At 58.4% G+C, this 22,083-nt stretch overlaps 9 protein-coding genes across 9 annotated transcripts; 6 read left to right on the forward strand and 3 right to left on the reverse strand.

Moving 5' to 3' along the window:
* Positions 1–701: 701 nt before the first annotated feature.
* Positions 702–5,039, forward strand: D7B24_008513 (uncharacterized protein; the record flags this gene model as incomplete). Its single annotated transcript, XM_028642600.1, has 4 exons — positions 702–1,040; positions 1,102–1,171; positions 1,229–4,648; positions 4,702–5,039. The coding sequence occupies 4 exons, from the start codon at positions 702–704 to the stop codon at positions 5,037–5,039; spliced, it is 4,167 nt and encodes a 1,388-aa protein (XP_028493623.1).
* Positions 5,040–5,970: 931 nt separating this feature from the next.
* Positions 5,971–7,306, reverse strand: D7B24_008514 (uncharacterized protein; the record flags this gene model as incomplete). Its single annotated transcript, XM_028642601.1, has 2 exons — positions 5,971–7,070; positions 7,141–7,306. The coding sequence occupies 2 exons, from the start codon at positions 7,304–7,306 to the stop codon at positions 5,971–5,973; spliced, it is 1,266 nt and encodes a 421-aa protein (XP_028493624.1).
* An 835-nt stretch (positions 7,307–8,141) lies between these two features.
* D7B24_008515 (uncharacterized protein) lies at positions 8,142–9,874 on the reverse strand (the record flags this gene model as incomplete). Its single annotated transcript, XM_028642602.1, has 3 exons — positions 8,142–9,282; positions 9,352–9,771; positions 9,831–9,874. The coding sequence occupies 3 exons, from the start codon at positions 9,872–9,874 to the stop codon at positions 8,142–8,144; spliced, it is 1,605 nt and encodes a 534-aa protein (XP_028493625.1).
* Positions 9,875–10,226: 352 nt separating this feature from the next.
* D7B24_008516 (uncharacterized protein) lies at positions 10,227–10,580 on the forward strand (the record flags this gene model as incomplete). Its single annotated transcript, XM_028642603.1, has 2 exons — positions 10,227–10,332; positions 10,399–10,580. The coding sequence occupies 2 exons, from the start codon at positions 10,227–10,229 to the stop codon at positions 10,578–10,580; spliced, it is 288 nt and encodes a 95-aa protein (XP_028493626.1).
* A 577-nt stretch (positions 10,581–11,157) lies between these two features.
* Positions 11,158–12,275, forward strand: RRP4 (exosome non-catalytic core subunit rrp4; the record flags this gene model as incomplete). Its single annotated transcript, XM_028642604.1, has 2 exons — positions 11,158–11,363; positions 11,420–12,275. 2 exons carry the CDS (start codon positions 11,158–11,160, stop codon positions 12,273–12,275), a joined length of 1,062 nt encoding a protein of 353 aa, XP_028493627.1.
* Positions 12,276–12,486: 211 nt separating this feature from the next.
* On the reverse strand, positions 12,487–13,750 carry D7B24_008518 (uncharacterized protein; the record flags this gene model as incomplete). The annotated part of the gene is made up of 2 exons (XM_028642605.1): positions 12,487–13,555; positions 13,725–13,750. The coding sequence occupies 2 exons, from the start codon at positions 13,748–13,750 to the stop codon at positions 12,487–12,489; spliced, it is 1,095 nt and encodes a 364-aa protein (XP_028493628.1).
* A 1,297-nt stretch (positions 13,751–15,047) lies between these two features.
* On the forward strand, positions 15,048–15,820 carry VAS2 (AP-1 adaptor complex sigma subunit Aps1; the record flags this gene model as incomplete). Its single annotated transcript, XM_028642606.1, has 5 exons — positions 15,048–15,058; positions 15,139–15,172; positions 15,251–15,368; positions 15,436–15,710; positions 15,791–15,820. The coding sequence occupies 5 exons, from the start codon at positions 15,048–15,050 to the stop codon at positions 15,818–15,820; spliced, it is 468 nt and encodes a 155-aa protein (XP_028493629.1).
* Positions 15,821–17,855: 2,035 nt separating this feature from the next.
* MAF1 (RNA polymerase III-inhibiting protein maf1) lies at positions 17,856–18,944 on the forward strand (the record flags this gene model as incomplete). Its single annotated transcript, XM_028642607.1, has 1 exon — positions 17,856–18,944. One exon carries the CDS (start codon positions 17,856–17,858, stop codon positions 18,942–18,944), a length of 1,089 nt encoding a protein of 362 aa, XP_028493630.1.
* A 935-nt stretch (positions 18,945–19,879) lies between these two features.
* On the forward strand, positions 19,880–21,961 carry D7B24_008521 (uncharacterized protein; the record flags this gene model as incomplete). Its single annotated transcript, XM_028642608.1, has 3 exons — positions 19,880–19,960; positions 20,010–21,866; positions 21,932–21,961. The coding sequence occupies 3 exons, from the start codon at positions 19,880–19,882 to the stop codon at positions 21,959–21,961; spliced, it is 1,968 nt and encodes a 655-aa protein (XP_028493631.1).
* Between the last annotated feature and the right edge of the window lie 122 nt (positions 21,962–22,083).

Here is a 22,083-nt window from a genome sequence, read left to right on the forward strand (position 1 = left end):
ACACGGGGCCGATGTCGGCACACCCCAGAACGTTTGCCCAGCTGGACAGAAACCAATTCAGTAACGCATGTGCCGGGGTCTATGAACCGTGCCCAAGTGCTTCACCCAAGGCACCTTAGGTAAGCAGCTACCACACTGGGGGCTACCTAGGTACCTACCTAAGATAAGTACCTTAGGTAAGAACCAGAGCAGCAAAATGTGGGTCAAGGTAGTTGTCGTGGCAGGCTCCCAAGACTCCCAGAAAGTCGGCGTCAGGCAGGCCCCACTTGTTCCTGCTCGTCTTGTTGATGCAGGGTGAAGTGTTAGCGTGGGAGGAGCTGGTCCAAGCTTGGCGACTCCAGTAACCGTCAGTGTTTTTTGAACGAGACCCAATCGATCTATGCCCTTCCAAGGTTCGTCACGCTGGACATTGTCTGCCAACACCGCTCTGCATCTTTCCATCACCTTTGCTAGCTGTTCCGCATCCTAAGCCTCCTCGATCGCAGCCCAGCACTGCCTGGCACTGCCTGTTGTCATCGACCCCGACATGCTTTCCTAACTTGCGCCTCAGGATACAGCTTCGTCAGTTACAAGCAGCATCGCCATAGACTTCGCGCTTGGGTGTGAATACCCACCTACCTACCCAACCAAGCCTACAACCACCCGCTTCGCAATTTCGATTCACAATTTCCACCGAACATCGCGCATATTCCATCATCGCAATGTTCTCTCCATCACAGCACGAAGGCGGTCCTGCCACTGCGACGAGGAGCCGTCGCAGACAGCGACCTCTGAGCTCCGACAATCTGGTCCAGGCTCCCAAGGCCAAACGCCAGCGCCTACCACTAACGGAGCAGACCTTCCAAAACCCCGATGCGAACGCAGCCCCAGCTGCCCCGGAGACCTATGAAGTCAAGGCCGACAAGCCTGCGCATCTCGACGCCAGGCAGGACGGCTTCGGATTCGAGAGCAACCCGCTCCCTAAGAAGGAGCTGAGCGTTCGCGCCAAGAAGCCCAAAGCTGCAGATCGCGCGACCAAAGGAGACGGGAGTGTTATTCTGGTGCGCCTCTCGCGAATGACTTCAGGGTGACTTGTGACTGTACTGACTCTTCCCGCTTCAGACAACAAACAATGCGTACACCGTGAGCAAGCTGCCCGCTTTGCCTGACCGCATTCGAGTTGACGCGACAGGTAAGGGTAGCGCAAGGACAGCTTCTAGAAATAATCACGTGGCTGACGTCGAAGTAGGTCAACAACATGGCGACATCTTCTCCAGTGGCTACGCCATGAGTTTGAATCACACGCACGCCATCGTATGGCCCTATACTACCCCAACACAATCCCCCGAAACCTTCACATTCACGCTGCCTTATCCATCCAAACATGCAACCGAGCCGCTGCCGCTCGGATCGCTCGTGTCGCCTTCTGCATCGTCTACCGAGCCTGGATTGGTTGTGGTCATGCCTGTCAGCGGAAGGATTACCTACTGGGAATCGATATCGAGCGCTGCGACCCTAGATTTCATTCGACAGCAGCGACATGGTGTTGAGGGGTCCATCCCGGGCATGTCATCGGGAGAAAGAGTCATCCAAATCACCAATGCTGAGTCCGCAGGCTTTGTTCTGGCTTTTACCAGTGGCAGGCTGGCCTACATGAGCGTCCGCGACACACATGGCAGGCCCTTGGTTTCCGTCCAATTCTTGCGGACAAGCCTTGCTTCTAGCACAGGAGGCATCTTCGGCAGCATCCGCCATGCCTTCACGCAGCCGCAAGGCCGTGGCGACATCGCAGCCGTCCGCGCGGAACGACACATGCAGCCAGGTGAGCGAAATATTGTCGCAGCCACGTTGAAAGGAAAACTCCACGCTTGGAAGATTCACAGGGGAGGAAATCATGACACCGTGGCGGAGGCCGATATCCGCGAGGATGTCATCAACGCCATTCGAGAGGTTGACCCTCTTAGCGAGGATTACCACCAAGACACGTTCGAGGTGCTCGATTTTGCTTACGTTCCAAGGGATATGGAGGAAAAGTACCAAGACCTGAGCAGGCTCAGCAACGCGTTGGCGTCGAAAGACCGCGACCTGCAGCACCTGCTTCTTCTCGTGAGTTTGACCAAGAAGAAGGAATCTCACTATTCCCTAGTCGAGGTCATCCTGTCGCCGAAGAGCGCAAGCATCGGCATGGTCCGGCCAATCTCCTCTTTCAAGACTCGCTTCGCCCCCGTCAACCCAGCTCAGGCTACCAGACCTCGTCTTTATCTTCCAAGGCCGGCTCTTGTTGCATTTTTAGTGTTTGACAAGGCCGTCGTGGTGGCATCCATTGGGTGCCCGCCTGAGTCACCAGACTCGCAGTTGCAAGAAGACAATCATATCATCCCTCCAACCTACGAAGACGTCATCAGTTTAAGTGACAACAATCTGGCCGAGATTGTTGGCTCTGGGTACGAAGAACCACTCGCAGCCGGCAAACTTCATGAGGACACAAAGACCCACCGTCACAAGACCAAGAACCCAGCGACTGTGTTGATGGTACGCGGCACTGGCATTATTCGTTTGACCACAACGGAAATCGACAGATTCGCCAGCGACCAACCACCCAAGGTCAACGCCAAGAGCAAGCTCGAGCAGGCCGTCTTTTTCGGCAACAAGCAGGACACCCCCCTCAACTTTGACGGTCGCCGCGGAGTCCAATTTCCTGATACTGAGATGGCCGAAGCTGCTGTAGAACTCAGCCAAGAAATCCTTGGCTCTTCTTCGCCTCACATTTCGACCGCGCCCGCGTCGCTCGAAGAGCACCTCAAGAGCCGGACTCTTGCCCTCGAGAGGCTGATGTTTCACTTGAAAGTTCTCAAAGTCAACCTGGATCGATCAACAAGGTGGAAACTCTTGGCAGCTGCGGAGAAGATGTTCGTATCATCACTTCTATGGAAACTGCACGAAACGTTTACCCAGGAGCGCGCACCCAACGACAAGAAGGACATCATGGCGGAGATTGTCGAATTCATCCACAACTCTCAGAAAAAAGTACCTAACCGAAGTGCTGGGGAGGTTGACCGTGTCCGACACTGGTTTGTTCACGACATCGAGAAGATGGAGACCTTTGTGGCCTGGGGTTACGAGGTTATCAAGTACATGTACAAGGACCACATTCTCGACGATGTACGAATCACCCGCCTGATCCATGAGGCCATCCAACTCAACCTCGTATCTCTGCGTATGGCGTTACAGTACAGGAAAGACAAGCTTGCCTTTTACGGGCTCCAGGAGGAAGATATGGAACATGGCATCCTACGCACTATGGATGACAGCCTCCCCGAGTTCTGGACCGGGTCACGCCATATCGCGAACAACCTGCGACGTCTCGTCGAACTGAGCCACACCTGGCTTGATCAGTACTACCCTGCGAAGGACAAGCCGAAGCAACCAGATCCAAAGCTCATGGAACGTATCAACACTGAAATGGCACCCCTGACAGATTGTTACCTCGTCGCTCTGCTCGAGCAGTGTCGCTGGAGCGCTACCCAGCACGATTCCAAGATGCTTCAGCTATCGGAGCAATTCAACAAAATTTACGATGTCGATCAAAACGACAAGATCCTGGCGCTGCTTCGTCTCGGCAAGTGGGATGAAAGCACAAGCATCGCTGAGAAACATCGCTCGTGGAAGGCTCTTGCTGTATCGTTGATTGAGCAGATCCATGGACTACGGAAGGAAATCGACCTGGCGGCCTCGGCCGCGGACATCCCCGCTCTTCGATCTAAAGCTGAGCGGAAGGAGGCACAGATTGGAGTATACTTTGACAAGTACGGCGAGGCTTTTGCCTTTCCCACGTACGACATCCTACTCGAAAGCGACAGTGTGCAGTCAGTTCTCGACTTTGCCTACGACAAGCATGGGTACAAAACCAAGTTTCTCAGACAGAAGCCCGAGCTCGCAAGGATATCTTGGATCAACGACATTCAAGAGGAGAAGGATGTTGACCATGCGGCCGAGACTCTGCTGGATCTAGGCCTGAGCCGAGAGCAGCAGGTGTGGAATAAGAAGATTGAGCTCAGTCTCGGCAAACTGGTCCTGATGGCAGAAGCAGAGCAGCCTTCTGAGTCCTCGCCAGGGCTATTCGGGTCGAGGCGCGTCAACAAACTCGCCGTTGTCAAGGACGAGGCCAAGCAAGAAGAACAACTCGACGAAATCGACAACGAGCTAGCCATCATCCAGATCCAGGACGACCTGTACAAACAGATCTACCCAAGCGCCAGTATAGCAGTGGATGACTCTGCGGCCCTCGACCTTGCCATGGAGAGCCACGCGACGAACATTCCGCGAAAGCAAAAGGCTCTGAACCAGGTTTTCGAGAACGGCATGAGGCGGCTCCTTAAGCACGAAGCCCTCGACGCCATGACGCTCATTGATATGCTCACCTTGGTCGCGCTCAAGCCTGAAACAGCCAGCGAAATGCAGGATCCTTTCTACCTCGCCTTGCAGGTTGCAGACCACGGCTTGAAGAGCGAGGAGCTCAAGATGGCCAAGCGTCTCATCTGGAGGCGATGCTACATCAGGGATGACTGGATGAAGCTCAACGACACCCAGCTCAAGGACGACGCTCAGGTCCAGGAAGCACTTGGCGAGACGGCGCTGTTCGGCGCCCTCATCACCGGCTATCATCATCGTAAGTGCCATGCCCTCGCCATCGGTATGGTTTGTTGGTCTAATCATGTGTAGAAACTCTCGAGACGCCCTTCCACTATATCCGTCCATCTGAGGCGCTCGGTGCCTTCGTCGACGGCCCCGATCGTCGTTTCCACGACATGGACAAGCCATTCCGAGAGAAGCTTGTCCAGAACTCGAAGGAGGAGGACACGCTGCTTCGCAAGTACATTGACAAGGCGCGCCTGGAGAAATGGGCGAGGTCCACGGCCGAGACGGCCGAGACAGAGGTTGCGGCCTACGCGGACGAGCAGACCAGGGCTGGGGCGGAGCAGACGGATGGGGACGCAGAGACGCTCGACGAGACTCCCAGCAGTCTCCGACTGAACGGCAGCACAAACGGGACCCACTAAGGGCCCTTCACAGGACAGGTGACTTCGTGAGACTGGAGTCGTGGAATTCGGAGGGTGGGCCAGAGGCCCTTCCCTCCTGGGACGAGGGCGACAAAACCAAAAGCAAACGCGAGAAACAAGGGCGGTGGCGTTTTCTGAGCTGACTTATTTCGTGTATTATACTAGACCCGAGTCGTCGTACGGGTCTCGTCTGGCTGTTGGTTTTCCCAAGACGGTGGAGGAAACCTCCCTACGTATTCGCTGCGGCGAAGCAATGACATACAACTTTCTTGTGTTGCTTAGTTCTCCTTTTTTTTTTTTTTTTGGCCCATCGTCGGTTGGGGCGTCGCCTGGTCAGGTTCTCTTGTGCGCTGCAGTGTGAGTCGAAACGAACGTGATTCAGAAGGGCGCTTCGGCATGTGAATGCCTACTCGGAGGCGGTGTTTATTGGCCAGATGACGCTCAGCGAGAACTTCATGCCATGTGAGGCGAGCACACTGATGTGATCACCGTGTCGCGTCGGGCCTATCGTGGAAGATGATTGCAGTCAAGTCGTGTGACGGACTCTCAGGCCAGCAGTCACCGATGAAAGAAAGTCCAAAGTTCAATAACCTCAGAGGAGCATTGGGTGTATTCCCAGCAGTATGCCTCTGCATCCAAGACTTTATCATGATCCGTCGTAGCTGCCACGCGTGCTCATGTCCCACCAATATAACCCCCAAAGTTCCCTCAATATGGGCTACCCGTCAGTCGAGCCGCCCAATCAGACATGTGAATACGCCAGGCCGCTGAGCCAAACATAGCCTTGAGTATATTGTAGGCTAACCATCGCATTCGCGGACTCCATCGATAAACCGTCATGTGCCCATTGCCCTCTTTGGGGGGCTTCACAACCAATCCTACAAACCGCAGACATCTCAGCTCTGCAATGCTACCACAGAGCCCGTGATTTTCAGGCATGCATCTCTTCGTCCGTCACCCTCTCTGTCTCCTCGAGTCCTCGGAGCACCTCCTCGATATCGCTGGGGTCGGTGATGGCCCACACGCCGCCGCCCTTGACCGTGTCGTGGCCCTTCATGCCGACTTCTTTGCCGACGAGGTTTCTCCCGACGCGGCCGGGCCCAATGCCGACCCACCTCCTGACCTTCTCCTCCTGGTCGAGGTACTTGATGCTATCCCACCAGCGCACCGTCTCGAGGCACTGCCTCGACAGGAGATCCTGCAGCTCGGCCTTGCTCTCAAACGGCCTCGCGCTGACATTGCTCACGCACGGCAGCCGGCCAGGAAAGGTGACAATGTCGTCGCCCTCACGCCCGGGCACCCGACTCTTGCCGGACAGCAGGCGGCGCATGGTGGCGACCGCAGGCCTCATGATGGGGCTGTGAAAGGGGCTGTCGCTGTTCAGACGGACGTCGCGGGCGTCGTGGCCGAGGAACTGCCGCAGGTGAGTGACAAGGGTCTTGATGCGGGCCACGTCGCCGCTGAGGACGATTTGATTTTTGGAATTGACATTGGCAATGGAAACCTGCTGGAAGGGCGGCAGGTCGTAGTTGGACTCGGCTTTGCTGCCCTGGGATCCGCCGGGGCGCACGAAGCGGTCGACGGCGGCGACGAGGCTGTCGAGGTACTCGGGCTCGGTGATGACGGCGACCATGCCGTATTCGCCGCCGTGCTGTTCAATGGCAGCGCGCGTCGCATCCTCCATGGCGCGGGCGCGGGCACGCACCAGGGAGAGACTGTCGTCAAAGGTGATGTAGCCGCCGGCGACGAGGGCGGCAAACTCGCCGAGGGAGTGGCCGAGGGTGACGTCTATGCGGGCAGGGGTATCGAAGCCGAACTCGCGCTCGAGAATGCGCAGGATGAGGATAGAGGTGGCCATGATGGCGGGTTGGGCGTTGGATGTCTTGGTCAGGGTCTTGCCAGGCCCGTCGCGGATGACGTCGGAGAGCTTGTAGCCGAGGCAGTGGTCAATCTCCTCGACAATGGGTTTCGCGGTCGCAGGGAAGGCCTCGATCCAAGGGGTCATCATGCCGACCTTCTGAACGCCTTGGCCTGGGGGCGGCAGTCAGCAAAGGGGAGGTTGGAGAGGGGTGGTGCGCCGGAGAGCGGCAGAGATGCGTACCTGGGAAGAACAGTGCCGTCCGCGGCCTCCTGGCCGTGGAGGCATATCTACGGGCGACATGGTGGGAGGCTGATGCGGCAGTCGCTGGCGCAGTTGGTGTTCTCGAGGCAGCTCGTGAGGCATTCACGATGCGGCGGCTGGTGGGAGGAACTCTGAGAGCAGTCATGGCTATGTGCCCGCCAGAGGCGTGGCGCAAGGTCTAGGGGCTCTCGATCATGGGAGGGGAGCCCTTGTGGTCGGAGGTGACAGGGTGCCGAGGTGTAGGAGAGAATGCTTGCTGCTGCTAGAATGAATGGCTTCGACGACGGCTGCGTATGGTAATGGAGTGGGACAACGGCGCCCGGCCTAGCGGGTTGAAGCTCCTGGTCAATGGATGCATGAGGGTCGAGGTCGGGGAATCGAGGACGGGGTCAACGTCAACCCAGTCAACCCAGAGGCAAGACCCAGCACATGCCGAGACGCGTGACGCCAGAGCCCTGGGCGGTGGTGGGGGGCAGGTAGTGGCATTGGCAGTGGCAGTGGACACTGATCGTTTAGTGGCCGCCCGCAGCCGGTGGCCCGAAGGAAAGGAAGGGGGAAGGCAGTGGGGCCTTCTTGCTCCCCGCATTCCAGCTGCATCGCCCGTCTTCTCACCTGAGTAAGGTACTTGTCTGCTGTACCTGCCTGGGAAAGGACCTACCTACGGAGAAGGGCTCCTGCAGCGGAAAAGGGGCGTGCGGACATGCATGGCTGTCCAAGGTACTGAGGCCCTGCCAGGAGCGAGATGAATGTGCCAACAGCTAGACGGACTGTGGTACTGGTTTTTCGGCATCATAGTCATGGGAGCCACCCGGGAAAGATGCATCATTCGAGGAGCCAACACACAACAATTCTTGTGTCGAACGTGACGGGAGCAGGTTGAATGAACCATGAGCTTTGCACCCCACGAACAACGTCTTCTGGATAGGTATTTCATGTCCGCATTGGCCAGCAAGCAGGCCGCTTGCCCCTCAGCCCCTCGACTAACAGCGAATCTCCACCCCGCCGTGGCTGACCGTCAGGTACTTGACGCCCTTGTACGGCTTGACCCCGTCACCGAGCCCCTTGCTCTTCCTGGGGTCGATCATGATGCTCTCCACCTTGATGCCGCTGGCGAGCCATCCCTTGACGGAGAAGCTCACGGACGCCGACGTGGGCATCAGCATCTTGTTCTGTGCCACCTTCTTGGCATCCCTCTCCTCATCGGCGCCCGCCGCGGCCTCCTCCCTCGTCTTGCTCGATGCGCTTTGGTACGGCTCGTTGTAGGTGTACTCCGTGCCGAACCCGAACCCGAACCCTGACGGGTCGAGCTCCTGCTCGTCCTTGTCCGGCAGCTGCCCGACGACGGTGCACCGAAGTCCAAAGTACGACGTGCTCGACGGCAGCTCCTTTGTCGGCACATGCCACTCGAGCAGCTTCTCGCCGGGGTTGTAGCTCGCGTCGCCCTTGCTCGGCCGGATCTCCGAAAGGTTCCGCACGTCCGCCGGCAGCGGCACCTTGATGACGAGCTCCTCGAGCAGCGGCGCCCCTGGCGACCCGGAATGCGGTCCGCCACGGCCGTACTGGCTCGAGGACGAAGACGATGCGCCGCCGGAGCTGAGCATCATCTTGTTCACGTGCAACCGGACCTCGAAATCTGCCCCCGCCGGGCCCAGCCCTGTCTTGATCTCCATGTTGACGGGCAATTTGAGGTTGGCCCCCTTGCCCCCCGTAAACGGCAACAGGTCGACTTCGTAGCCCGCCAGGATGAAGCGTCCGTCGGGCGGGATGAAGCTGAGCTCGCCGGGCCTCTCCTTCCACCTCGCCAGCCGCACGCAGGGGTGGAACACTGGCAGGTCCATGATGCCGCCAAGATTGTGCTTGCCAGAGGGGCTCGTCAGGTTGAGGAGTATGTCGGGCACGCCGGAGACCTTGCACGTGAAGGCTATCGTGCCGTTGGCGAAGGCGGCGAGGGGTCGGCCCGAGGGAGCGAGAGTGACGGTGAGCGTCTCCACAATGTCGGCGTAGAGCTCGTTGGACGTGTGGCGGACGTTGGCGCGGCGCCAGGGCAGAGCGGGCGTGTTGGAGGGGATGAGAGAGGGGGCGCTCGAGTTGGAGAAGCTCGTCGCCAGGTTGCCGGGTTTCCTGTCACCAGTCAGACTGTATGCCCTCGTTGCTTTTCCTTTCTTCTATCATCTGTTGCCCAGCACATACCCTGGGAGATTTATGCTGCCGAGCAGCTTGCCCATCCACCCCTCGACCTCGACGAGATCTCGCAGCGCGTTGGGCTCTGTCGTGTTGACGGTACCGGCATCGCACATTTCGTTGAGCAGCTGGGCCACGACATCGTAGTTGTTCTCAATCTTGTGCGCTATCAGTGGTGCGCCGAGAAACTCTTCGAACGCGTCGATTATGCGGTGGATGAACTCGAGGGCGAGCAGGGGTTCGACCTCTTGCGAGGACGTGGCGATGTACAGCAGGTTCGCATGATGCAAGCTGAAGACGAGGGTCGGTGGGTTCGTGTTCGGGAGGTAGATGAGGTTGGGTCGCGGCGCGGGGTGTTCTAGATAGAGAGGCAGGAGGTGTTGGGCAGAGAGCGGCCGCCCGGTGTAGGTGTGCGACAGGACGGCGTGGCTGGCTGGGTCAGGGCGGCGTTCGCGGCAGCCAGGGATCTCAGGTTGGGACGGACTGACTTGTGCTCATCAAAAATATGCAGCGCTTCGATAACACCGCTCATGGTTCGAGGGGCCGCTCGCGGGGTTGCGAGGCTGGTTTGGTGGGTGTCGAGCAGGCAAGACGAGGCGAGATGAGGTACAGGGAGAGAAGTCCAGTGGTCGGCCTGTTGATCGATCGTGCCGTGGCGGGGGGCAGCAAGCTCCAGCCAGGAACATGATGACATGAAATGCCCACGGTGACAGCCCCCACATCGGCGGTCGGAGCTTCAGAACTGCGACATTTGGATGCCAGTGGCAGACAGGGCCCATGTCGTCTGGTCGCATTGCATTCTTTGTCTCCGTCGAGCACTCGCAGAAGCACCACCCATCTCCCACCCAAATCTCGATCCCACTTCGCCTTGTCTGCTCCTCACCATGGCGGGCGACGTCCCCAGTCTCGGCTCTCTCGACAAGCCTGAGAACCTTGACGATCTGCTGCGCGCCGACCGTGGCGATGATTGCACGTCGTGCCGTGTCATCGGTTCGTCTGCCTTGCCAGGGCCGATGCCTCTCCTGCAAACATCTTTGCTAACCCCGATGGTACCAGGCGGCGGCGCTTTCCTTGGCCTAGCTGGCTACAACTACTTGACCGGCATGTCGCACCTCGAGAAGCAGCGAGCGGCTCTGCTGCAGCGCAAAACCATGTTCGGCATGCGGAGTCGCAAGCTCGGTGTGACGGGCATCTCCCTGGGACTCGCCTACTTGGGCATCTGGAGGCTGTTCAAGTAGAGCGCAAATGGCCCGGCAAGAGAGAAAGAAAGAAAAAAGATCAGGGTGTACGGGATATTTGTACAAGAAGATAGAGATACCAAAAGGGGGACACACTCACCCGAGTGACGATGCTCCGAGCAAAGGGGTCGAAGCTGTAGATGCAGCTGGCGGCGTCATGGCCCACAGCTCGGTGCTGCAGCCACGCATAACGATATTGTACAACACTGTAAAACGAAGAAATCTAAAACACTGCTGTCTTTTTTCTCGAATTGAATCGCGTGTTCAGTATCCCCGGGTGTTGTGCATGCGGTGTTGTGAAGCTACACAGCGCCCACGGATCCCAGAGCACCTTTGTCAGGTCAAAAGTCCGTCACGGACCAAATGGAGTCTCTGAGCTCACCTCCAAAAAAGTTTCACTTCACAAGCTTCAGTCCATCCCACCCAGCACCATCACTCAGCCTTGCAGCGCCATCTTCTCAGCAACGAACATACTACGACGCATGCACGTACAGGAACCGCATCTCAACCTGACCGGGCACATCTGAACACTCACCTCCCCCCGTCACCGGCAGACCCTGCCGCCCCCATACCCAACATGCCCATCACAATCCATGCGCCGAAACCCACGCCGCAGGTGCACACCAACACAGTCTATGCATCCGACTCAGACTCAGACGACGGCGGCGTCGATCTCGATGGCGACCTCAGCATGAGCCGCCCCGCCAAGCGCGCCCGCAATGCTGGCCACCACGATATCGTCACGCCCGGCGAGGTCATCACCGACGACCCCCAGTGGATGCGGTATCACATCTCTCTGTTCCCCGTGCCTGCATCGTCGTGCTAACCATGGATCTCAGAGGCCACGGCACGTACGTCAGCGCGGCCGACGGCTCCATCGTCTCGTCCGTCGCCGGCACCATCACCCGCACCAACAAGCTGCTGTCAGTGCGGCCGCTGCGCGCCCGCTACACGCCCGAGATTGGCGACCTCGTCGTCGGGCGCATCGTCGAGGTGCAGCCGAAGCGGTGGCGCGTCGACGTCGGCGCCTCGCAGCTCGCGACGCTGCAAATCTCCGCCATCAACCTCCCCGGCGGCATCCTGCGCAAGCGCACCGACACGGACGAGCTGCAGATCCGCTCCTTCTTCGCCGAGGGCGACCTGCTCGTCGCCGAGGTCCAGACGCTGCACGCCGAGGGCGGCGCCAGCCTGCACACGCGCTCCCTGCGCTACGGCAAGCTGCGCAACGGCCTCTTCTGCGCCGTCAGCGGCACCGGCGGCGGCGGCGCCGGTGTCGTCCGCGCCAAGAGGCAGAGCTTCGCCGTCGACGCCTCGGCCCGCGGCGCCGACCAGATCGAGGTCACGCTCGGCGTCAACGGCTACATCTGGATCAGCAAGCTCGTCAAGGCCGACGGCGAGAGCGCCGCCGGAGCCGGTGAGGTCGTCGGCCTCAACCGCATGGAGGACACGGTCAGCGCCAACGTCTACTCGAGCCAGAACGACCGCATCGATACGGAGACGATGCGCGAGATCTCGCGCATACGCAGCGTCATCATGGCCCTCGTCGAGAACGGCCTGCGCGTGGATGAGGAGACGGTCTCGACTGGGTATCAGATTGCTGTCGACATGGGACACGAGAGTGCCGAGGACGACATTTACCTCGGCGGCGAGAGGGGGCAGAGGCTGGCGGCTGCCATGATCGCGAGCGAGGCCTGAGTGCTCCGCGTGATTCACAAGGAGGCGAAAAAAGTACAACTTGAATAGAGTCTTCATTGAAAGCCAGTACCTCTTAAATTCAAGGCATCCAAATCACGCTATGCATTTGTTCTAGAAAAATCGACTGTCCCGGGGGCGTGGGTGTGGTATATCAAAGCCCAAATCATCCTCCGTTCCGCTTCGTTGTTGCCGCCGCCATATGACCCTTCGCTCACGCCGCCGCGACGAGCTCCGCACCAGCAAAGTAGCCCTTATTCTCGATGACGCCGCGGTTCTTGACGAACGCCGTGTACTTGACGACCCACTGGGGCTCTAGCTCTCCGCGCAAGCCGTCGTGTCCCTCGACAGGGTCGGCCAGAACGCCGGCGCCCTGCAGGCCGTGGCCGAGCAGTTCGCGCAGCGTGCCCTTGGGCAGCACATTGGTGCAGTCTGTGTGCACGAGCAGCTCGATGCCCTCGGCCTTGGCCAGCTGAATAAGAGGCGGCGGCACATTGCAACAGTTGTGGATGTTGATCTGGTCGACGGCTGGCCTGACGTTGACCTTCTTGAGGAATGCCGCAAGCTTCTCGGTGCCAAACTCGGCGATCCCAAGGTTGCTTACAAGGCCCTGACGCTGCAGATCCTCAAGGACAGCCCAGGTCGCGGCCTCGGCTTCAACATCGCCCTGCTGGGCATTGCGCTTGTCAGCCTCCCACTCGCAGTCGCCCTCAAATGACATGTCGGGGAAGCTGGCGATGAGTAGGTCGACGCGCTCAATGTCGAGCTCGCGGCGGACAAGGGCCAGGGCTTCGCTGGCATGGCGCGCGCGGTCGGCGACCGAGGCCGAGGGCAGGAAGAAGAGCTTGACCGTGACGTCGTAAGCAGAGGGCTCCTCCTGCAGGCCGGCCAGATCCCAGTCAATGCGGGGCACGTAGAGCGTGTCGGTATGATCCTCGAGGGCTGTCCAGATATCGAGGCGTGGGCGGCCGTTGGCGTCGAAGCGCGGGCTATTGGAGCCATTGCTGTTGCTGGTGCTGTGGCCGTTGCCGTTGCCATTAGTCAGATGGCCATTCGCATGGCCATTCAGGCCGTTGGTACTGTTGCCATTGCTGGTGTGACCATTGGTGAACCCGTTGGTCTCGGCCGGGGTCGTGACCTCAGCTTCGGACTCGGGCGAGGCAGCAGCAGAGTAGTCCTGCTGAGCGGCGAGGAAATTGCTTCGCAGGGAATTTGTGAGTTCGAGGTTAGAACGGTATGCGCCGGGTTTGCGGATGATGGAGGGGCCGCCCGAGACGATGTTCCTGTTCGTGGGGCAAGTCAGTTAGCCGATTTTTTTCTTCTTTTCTGATTGTCCCCCGCTTCTGTTGCGCAGCATGAATGCTCGTTATTACAGCGTCACCGGTCGCTTGGTCATCACTCTCTAGCGACCAATGTTGCATTGACGAAAAGAGAGGATAGGGCGGTACGAACCCGGTGGAGAGGATGAGCTTTGTCATGACGGATCGCGACGAACGTCCTTTTTTCTAAGCCGGGTCGACGAGAAAATGCAAAACAGGCGAGGGGTAATACTGGCGCCCTCGGGCGTCGGCTGTCGACGGATCGGGATATTGTGGATGTGTCGCCTTGTGAAAGCGGGATTGCGCAATAGATGATCTTCAGAAGAGAAGGGATTTAGGTGTGGGCAAGTGACGGGTTGGAGGGGTAGATGAGCGTTGAGATGGGAAAGTTAATTTGCTGGGGGGGGCGGGGAGAAAAGTCGAAGGAAAAGCCTTCCAGTACACCAAGGTGATAATAAGCAATCAGTCTTCTCCAGGTCCTCCAGATGAAAAGGAAAGGGCTGGGTCGACCTCGCGATAGTGTCTGCTCTCGGTCTCGCCGTATGCGGAGGGCGCGCGCGACTTTGGCTTAATAATGGAAGATTCAGCGAAGGGGGGAAAGGCCGATGGGACGAGTGACAAAAGTCGAGATGACGCGCTTGCCTGCCAGGCCGCCGAAGCATCTCCTGCAAAGCGCACCGAGGCGCCCCCCCGCCGCAACAAACCCCCATGCCATCCATGTCCGATAGCTAAAGCTGATGATGAAAAAAAACCCGAATGCCGTCTTTCATCCGCACTGGACGAGTCAGGCTGACGCATCATGGCAGCACCTGGCGCTGTAGTCCACGGGTAGCGCGTTCCGTAGCCTGCGGCCACTCTGCAGGCACTCTGTGGTGCAGCGCAGCGTGGGATGTCTTGGAGCGTCACGCTGCCAGCCCACGGTCGTTGGCGCTCTCACCCCCACCACGACGGGCCTGTGAGCGTCTTCAGCGCGCCTCCAGTGACCGTAACCCTCTGCCGCTCGCCCGCCGTGTGCCCCTCCTTCCCTCGCTCTCTCCCTCTCCCCGCGCCCCCATGCTCGTGCCGAGGATGGCAGATCTTCGGTTAATGGGCCGGAAGGACCCTGCACCTCGAGAAAAGGACACCACGGAGACTGGCTCTCGAGCCATTGGGGGAGCAAGGTGGGGACAGCTGGCTGGCATTCGAAAGCTCTCAACTGCCTCCTTGTCCAGTCCAGTGCAATTCAGGTCGTCGCCAACCACGGTCCGCTTCAACCACAGCCAGCACGCCCAGAATTATTTACCTGTCAGATCCACCATCAGCCTACCAGCTCACCTTGCTAAAGCGACGTCAGCTCTCGGCTTGAATTTGGAAAAGCCTCAAATCCACGTACCTTGCTGGGCCAGCGGTTTCTTCCCACCTTCCGCCTCCCCTCACGTCCCAAGGTGCAGGTGGTGTGCAACACATCGTCTACATCATGGCGATCCAGTATGGCCTACCCTCTCTCGCTCGCGCGCGGCAGCCGACGAGGCCACCTGACCGGGCATCCTGGCTAAGAGACGACACAGATACTTGATCCTCCTGTCCAGACAGGGCAAAGTCGTATGTTGATCTAGCTAAAGCATCACACAACCCCGTTCTCGAAGCCATGGCGCCTTGTGCTGACAAGGGAATCATCAGCGTCTGGCCAAATGGTTCACTACCCTCTCGCCCAAGGAGAAGGCCAAGATCGTCAAAGATGTCTCCCAGCTGGTCCTGGCGCGTCGCACTCGCATGTGCAACTTTCTCGAGTACAAAGGTCGGTCCTCGTCACCAGCCAACGTAAACAAGTGGTGCACCCCCGAAATCTGACACTCGGCACGCAGACTCCAAGATCGTCTACCGCCGATATGCCTCTCTCTTCTTCATCGCCGGCGCCGACTCGGACGACAACGAACTCATCACGCTCGAGGTGATCCACCGCTACGTTGAACAAATGGACAAGTACTACGGCAACGTGTGCGAACTCGACATCATCTTTTCCTTCACCAAAGCCTATTACATCCTCGATGAGCTGCTGCTGGCCGGCGAGCTGCAGGAGAGCAGCAAGAAGAACGTGCTGCGATGTATTTCGCAGCAGGATGCACTCGAAGATATGGAGGTATGTGGCCGTCTAGCTTCGTGTGGCACCCCTCGCTGCTGGCCTGGCGTCAGAGCTGACCCTGTGCCCCCGCCACCCAGGTTGAGGACGAGGTTACCAAGATCCTTTGAGGCCTCTTCAGTTGTCCTCACCCGTCTACGTCCCCGCACCTGCCCAGAGTCGTGCCTTGGGGGTTGCTCGCAGGACGTCACCCGATGGAGGATGAACGGCGCGTCGCGTGGTGACGGTTTCTTGGCTAATGGACTCGACCATGGTCTCACAGGATTCGCAAGAGGTCGAGCATGCGCTCAAAGAAGCAGGCTTGATCTGAGGCACCCGAACAACCCGGCCAACAGCCAACGTGATCAACGACATGGACGACAGCAGACCGAACGACAGAAGCAAGAGGCAGCAGCAGGGGCAGAGTCGAAGAACGACGTCCGTTTGGGACAACAACCGACGAGATGGCCGAGAAGGAACGGCTCCGTTGGGGTTGGAAATATGTGCATAGATCTTGGAGGGCGGACAACCGCCCTCTATCAGAACCAAGAGAATGAACACGTCGCAGGCGTTGGTGGCAGCAGCGGCTCGTCACCAGAGGCGACATGTCGCTCGAGCCGCAGCTCCACCATGCCGGACAGCTCATTGCATCCCTTTTTTAGTCCCAGGTCAGCACACATGCCTCACGAAAGAAGAGAGACAGGCAGACTGCGGGCGAGGGATGGGATGGGTGGGCTGCTGCGACATGGCATGTGTCATGGTCACCCCAATATACGATACCAACTTTGCCTTGCCTTACGAAACGCGCTCCGCTTTGGACCTGCCATTACCTAGTGATTGCTTCACAGCTATCCACCGGTCAGTTTTCGACAGGTTCGTCGTGCTTTGGTCACCGCCCGTGGCTCCAACGGACAGTCCCATTCGTTTGTCGTTTCCTCCCGCGTCCCGTCTCAGCAGCGATCGAATATCGCTGCACCCTATCCCCTCTCACCCAGCCTGACTGACCCAATCTGTCCTCCTCTCACCACCACACATACACACACACGCACACACACCAGGACGAACGTCGGAAACAGATTAGCAGCTCCTCAAGAACCCGAGCTACGCCTGGCAGTAACATCATTAGCCTGTGGTCGTGGGACGCCCCTGGCCAAAGGAACGCACCCACCTACTCCAATCTGGCTATCCGACTGGTCAAAGGGGTCACTCATCCTCAATGCCCCGCGCCATTGGCGGACCCGCTCGTCGAAGTGGATTGGCAGGACCCATCCCCCTATCCCTTCCCTGTCCGACAACGCGAGTCCCTCCCCCGCGTACCCATGACAGTGCTGCAGCCGCACCCGGAAGCCTACGCAACAGCTGCTGGCACGTCCATGGCACGGCAATCAGCTATCGGTAACGTAAGGTAGCCAGCAGCCAGCCCAGCCTGCACACCTGCCTACCTGCCTTGCCTACCCAGCCAGTATCAGCAGTGCGGTCAAGTCGTCTGTTTGGGCCTTATCTTGGTCCCCAACACCCTGCGACAGTTCAGATTCCATCACCGTCTTCCCCCTCCATCTCTCCCATCTGCCGACACTCTGTCACAAAAGGCAAGTAGGCTTCGCCTTGACGCCTCGATCCCAGTTTCCGCGGCTGCGCATGCGATATGCTCAACCGCCACTGTGCACTTCTCCTTGTCTAAGCGCCTCTTATCCTCACAGGCCAAAGGTACAAAAGCTGCTTCACATCTGCCACTCTACCCTTTTGGCCCTATCGCCTACTTAGTACCTTCAGCACGAGGGCTGCGCATGGTTTCGACACGAATAAGCTTTACGCCTCCTCTTCGCTTTATTACCATTTAAGCCGCCCGGCATTCATTCCTCATCGCCCTGACAAGACGTCCATCGTCAGCTCTCGTCTCAACACACCGCACGGAAGACCAACCCATCCACGCTATTGCGCCAGACCGGCATCGGCTCCGCCCCCATCCGGCGCATCGCGACACTCCACTTGGCCTGACCTTGTCTGACATCACCCGACATCCTACGCGACGACGACAACAGCCACCACCACCACCCCACCGTCCATCCGCTTCGTGCTCTTCCATCAACTCCATCGGCTCACAGCGCGCTCATCTCGTAGTCGCTTCGGCCATCACAAGCCCAGCATGAAGGTGTGTTGCGCGGGATGCTATTCCCTTCGAGGATCATTTGCCTGCTCGCACCCCTCAATACTGACGCCCGCTTCCAGTACCTACCGATCCGCGACTTCGATACGGTCGCGAGTGCCCTGAACTTCAATACACCAGACTGCAATGTCACGGGTGGATGCGACCTATATACCACCAAATCCACCGGCGCCGACAAGAAACTCTTCAAGACAATCAACGATGACCTGACATCACAACACGAAGCGCTGCTGAAGCTCGGCGCCAGCCTGTCACCGCCCGACCGCGAAGCCATGATGGCAACTTCACCAAATATGCAGCTGTTTTCGCACTCGAGCGCGTTCGGTCCCCTTTCCGAGCTGTCCAGCCGTCGCACCTTTGCCTACCTCATCGCGACACTGAACGCCAGCCATCAACACTACGACTTCTCTAATGTTCTGATGCCAGGTGACTTTAAGCGGGAGAAGAACCTACGGCGCGTCATCGGCAATCTCGACTCCATCCTGCAGAACGTCCGACCACATCCAGATGTCCGACCGAGCGACATCAACTCTTCATCGCTCACGGACTCAGTCTGGGGGCCCCACTGTTGGGCCATGATCAACAAAGAAATGCGACTTAATGAGTGCACCGTCTTTTCCTACCAACCCGAGACCGACCCGTTTGAGGAGGAGGAATCCGCCATTTGGGCAAGTCACTACTTCTTCTTCAACCGGGCGTTGAAGCGTGTCGCCTACCTCTACGTGCGCGTTGTCCCCGTAGTCTCGTCGCAATCACCAGTTCTGCGAGCCAGCATGCCGGCAACCGACGGTCTTCGCAGCAAGAGGCCTTTGAGCAACCATTTTGTCGACACTCCAATGGGCAACAAGCGGGCCAAGTACTGGCTGGGCGATCGTGATGCCAGGGTCGTGCGCCACGACGATGATGACGAACAGAGCGACGGCTTCAACTGGAACCGCGGGGCAGACGGTGATCTCGTCCCATTTTCAGAAGACGACTATGGCGACGGCAACTATTACTACGACGAAGACGATGAAGACGATTCGAGTAGCGGCAAGGGTCCCATGCGCGAAATGTCAGAGGAGGTCGTGGCGCACATGGAGATCTAGGAGCCCCGATTTCGCAGCCCATGTAGGGTCCTCCTCTGCTAACGTGTATGCGCGGGCAAGCTTGATGCTTGCTGGTTTCGGTTTCTCTTTTATCCTATCGTTTCCACAGCTGCCATCAGTCTGACATGTTTTTTTTGTTTTTCTTTTTACTTTTTTGGAACGCCCTCCATCAACTGGATGGGTTTGTTTTTTCTTTTACTAGGGGCTTGGTTGGACGACATGAGACGGCGAAGTCTCCGCGATACGATGCTATGAAAATGATACCCTATTTCTTTGCCAGGTGGCGCTGGCCAGAATCCTAGGGGGGGTTTTCCCAACTGCATCGTCGCGAAGCACGAAGGACTCGGCAGGGCCGGGTAGAATGCGCGTGGAGGGGAAACGGTAGATATTGGGGATCTGGCAAGCGGGGTCGATACCCATTCTCCCTGGCATGGCCTCGGGGCGGGGCAGCGGCAGATCACGGCGGTGTCTGGAGCAGGATCACGCACGGTCGGATGCTGTGACTGCGCGGCGTATGGAGGCGTTTCCAGGCGTTCAGTTTTGTTATGCGCACAGGGGTGGGGATCAGCCGTGTTTTTTGTATTGACTCTTGTTCGACGTTGTGATTAGTACGGTTTGCCAGGATCTGGCTGCACACGAAATGACATTGTTCTCACGAAGTCCATGGTTCTATGTACGTGCTGGGTATAACTATCACCAAAGGTGAAGTGCAATGGCTCGGTACTTCGGGCACAAACAGAGAGCTGATGACTAACGAACACCATTTCCAACACCGGGCCGGTCAATCCATGGGCAGGAGGCAGGCGCCACCAGCACGAGCACGGTAGGTCCATATAGCAGCAGTCCTTCCCCGCGTATGCGTAGATCGTGCAGCGTAGCTTCCACACACTGGAAATCCGTCCCCGCTGCGTCGGCAGTCAGGACCTGGTCCCCTCATGCCAAAGGGACGACAAAGGGGTGCATGTTTGCAGTGCGCCCGGAGCAAACGGAGGGTGAGCGCCGTCCCTCCTCCTACGGTATGCACTGCACTTGATGGAGAAGCTGATGGATCATCTGCCTACCTAGTGTGATCACAAACAGCCGCAATGCACACAGTGTGCCAAGCACGGGCAGGAGTGCGAGCTTCAGACGTTCAAGATTTCGACGCCGGCAGTCTTTGATTCAAGGCACTTGAGGCGCCCGGTGCCCAAGAAGCCACTCCCACGGCCAGCACCCTCGCAGCCAGAGCTGCAAATCCTGCCGTCAAGTCTTCTGTCAGGCACGTCGACTGCTCGGTCGGCGTCAGACTCTGGAGCCTCCCAGTCATCGCCAGGGGCTTCACGAGACCTGGATTTCTGGGCTGCCGACTCGAACGCTGAGATCGCAACGGGCATCGTCACAGCTCTCCCGAATGCCCTGGTGCCACATCCCGCAGCAGAGGCCTTCAATGGCAGCAACGACCATGGCGCTCCTCTTCCCCGAGACGAGTGTCCAATGCCCATCTTTACGAGCCCCGGCCAGCTCACGTTCACGGGTGGTGTTGCCACGGGCCCCGACCTTACCGAGGCCATCAACAGCACATCTCCCTCATCCTTGATCATGCCAGCCTTTGATGGCGATGTTCTAGAAATTGCAACACGGAATGACATGTTCCCGGACGCAGCAGCGCTACTCGACAGTCTGAGCAACATGGGTGCTAGCCCCAACTCCACCTTTGAGTTGTCGGCCGAGTTTGTGCCTCGTCACCTCTACTGCCCCATGCCTTGGCCTCCTGACATGCTGGCCTCGTCGGAGCGGCGCTTCCTCTGGCAGTACTTCCTGAGCATCGCTGAAGCCGACTTTTTGTGTGTCGATTGGGAGGACGTCGGGCACCTGTATGACTTCCAACACCCCTACATCACAACACTGCCACGCATGGCGCTCTCGAACGATGCACTCCGCGGCGCCATCTTCTGTTTCGCAGCGTCGCAGTACCAGCTTCGCCACGGCCGATCCGACTTCGAGGCGACCAAAGGTCTCACCAGTTCAGAGGCGGCGCTGGCTTTGAGCGCGCAAATGTCACGAGACGCGGACGACAGCGGCCTGCTGTCCATGATCAGCGCCGCGACGCTGCTGCACTGGTACGGCACCGAGCCACACGACTACCTGCGTGTCGCCTCCCTGCTTGTCAGCCAATACCTGATGCGACCCAAGTCTACAACCAACGCCACCACATCTTTCCCTGAAGTTCCCCTGACAGAGTTCCGATGGAGTGTCGTGTCCACCCTGTGCTCCCTGCAGCAGCCCGCCAGCCCGCTTGGAGGGCACATCGGCGGTATGATTGAAATGAGCGAGAACGAAATTCAACGGAATTACTCGCGGGCCTTCGAGCGCTGGGTCAGTCATCCGATATACTCTTTCTCCCCGCGTCTCGTCAATCCTTTGCTCAGGATAGGCCTTCTACTGGAGACGCAACTCCTGCAGCTGGAGCTCGAGGATGGAGATATCCAGCCCGACCCCTCCTGGCCTGCTCACGTCTCGGAAGCAGAAGACATGCTGCTGCAGGCTCGAGACCGCGACATCAACGTATCGCGGTCAGCCTTGGGCAGCGCAGACCCTGCAGCCATTCTTGCACTCAATGAGTCCATGTACGCCGCGGGGGCCGTCCTCCTCTACGCTCGGATTCACGGCCTCCCACCCACGGCGCCATTTATCCGCCGACAAACCCAGGTTATCGTCGATGAGATCTCCAAGATACCCGTCGACTCGCGGGTTTCTTTCGCTATTGTGTTCCCTCTGTTCATCGCCGGCTGTGAGGCTATGGAGCAGATGATGAGGGATGCCATTGTTCAGAGGCTTCGCAATCCTGGCGGCGTGACCTATGTTCGGGGTGACCTCGTCGGCGCGCTCCGTCAAATTTGGGACATCAGAGATCTCGAGCCAGGGCTCCCGTGGCCGCACTGGGTGAGGAAAGGTGAGTGCTTGTCAGCCCGTACAGTCTGGGAGCTTTGATGTCTGACATGTCGCAGTGGAGCCACGGTATCGAATCAGTTGTCTGATGTAGTTGTACCTGTGGCCATCTATGATACTGCGCGTGTTGTACAGGTAGTCCGCTCAAACCAATGACATTTATACCCAGCGCCATTTATGAATTTTTCACCACCGTATTTCTCCTGATTTA

Source organism: Verticillium nonalfalfae (genome assembly GCF_003724135.2).
Source record: "Verticillium nonalfalfae strain VnAa140/NRRL 66861 chromosome Unknown scaffold_77, whole genome shotgun sequence".
Classification (NCBI taxonomy): Eukaryota; Fungi; Ascomycota; class Sordariomycetes; order Glomerellales; family Plectosphaerellaceae; genus Verticillium; species Verticillium nonalfalfae.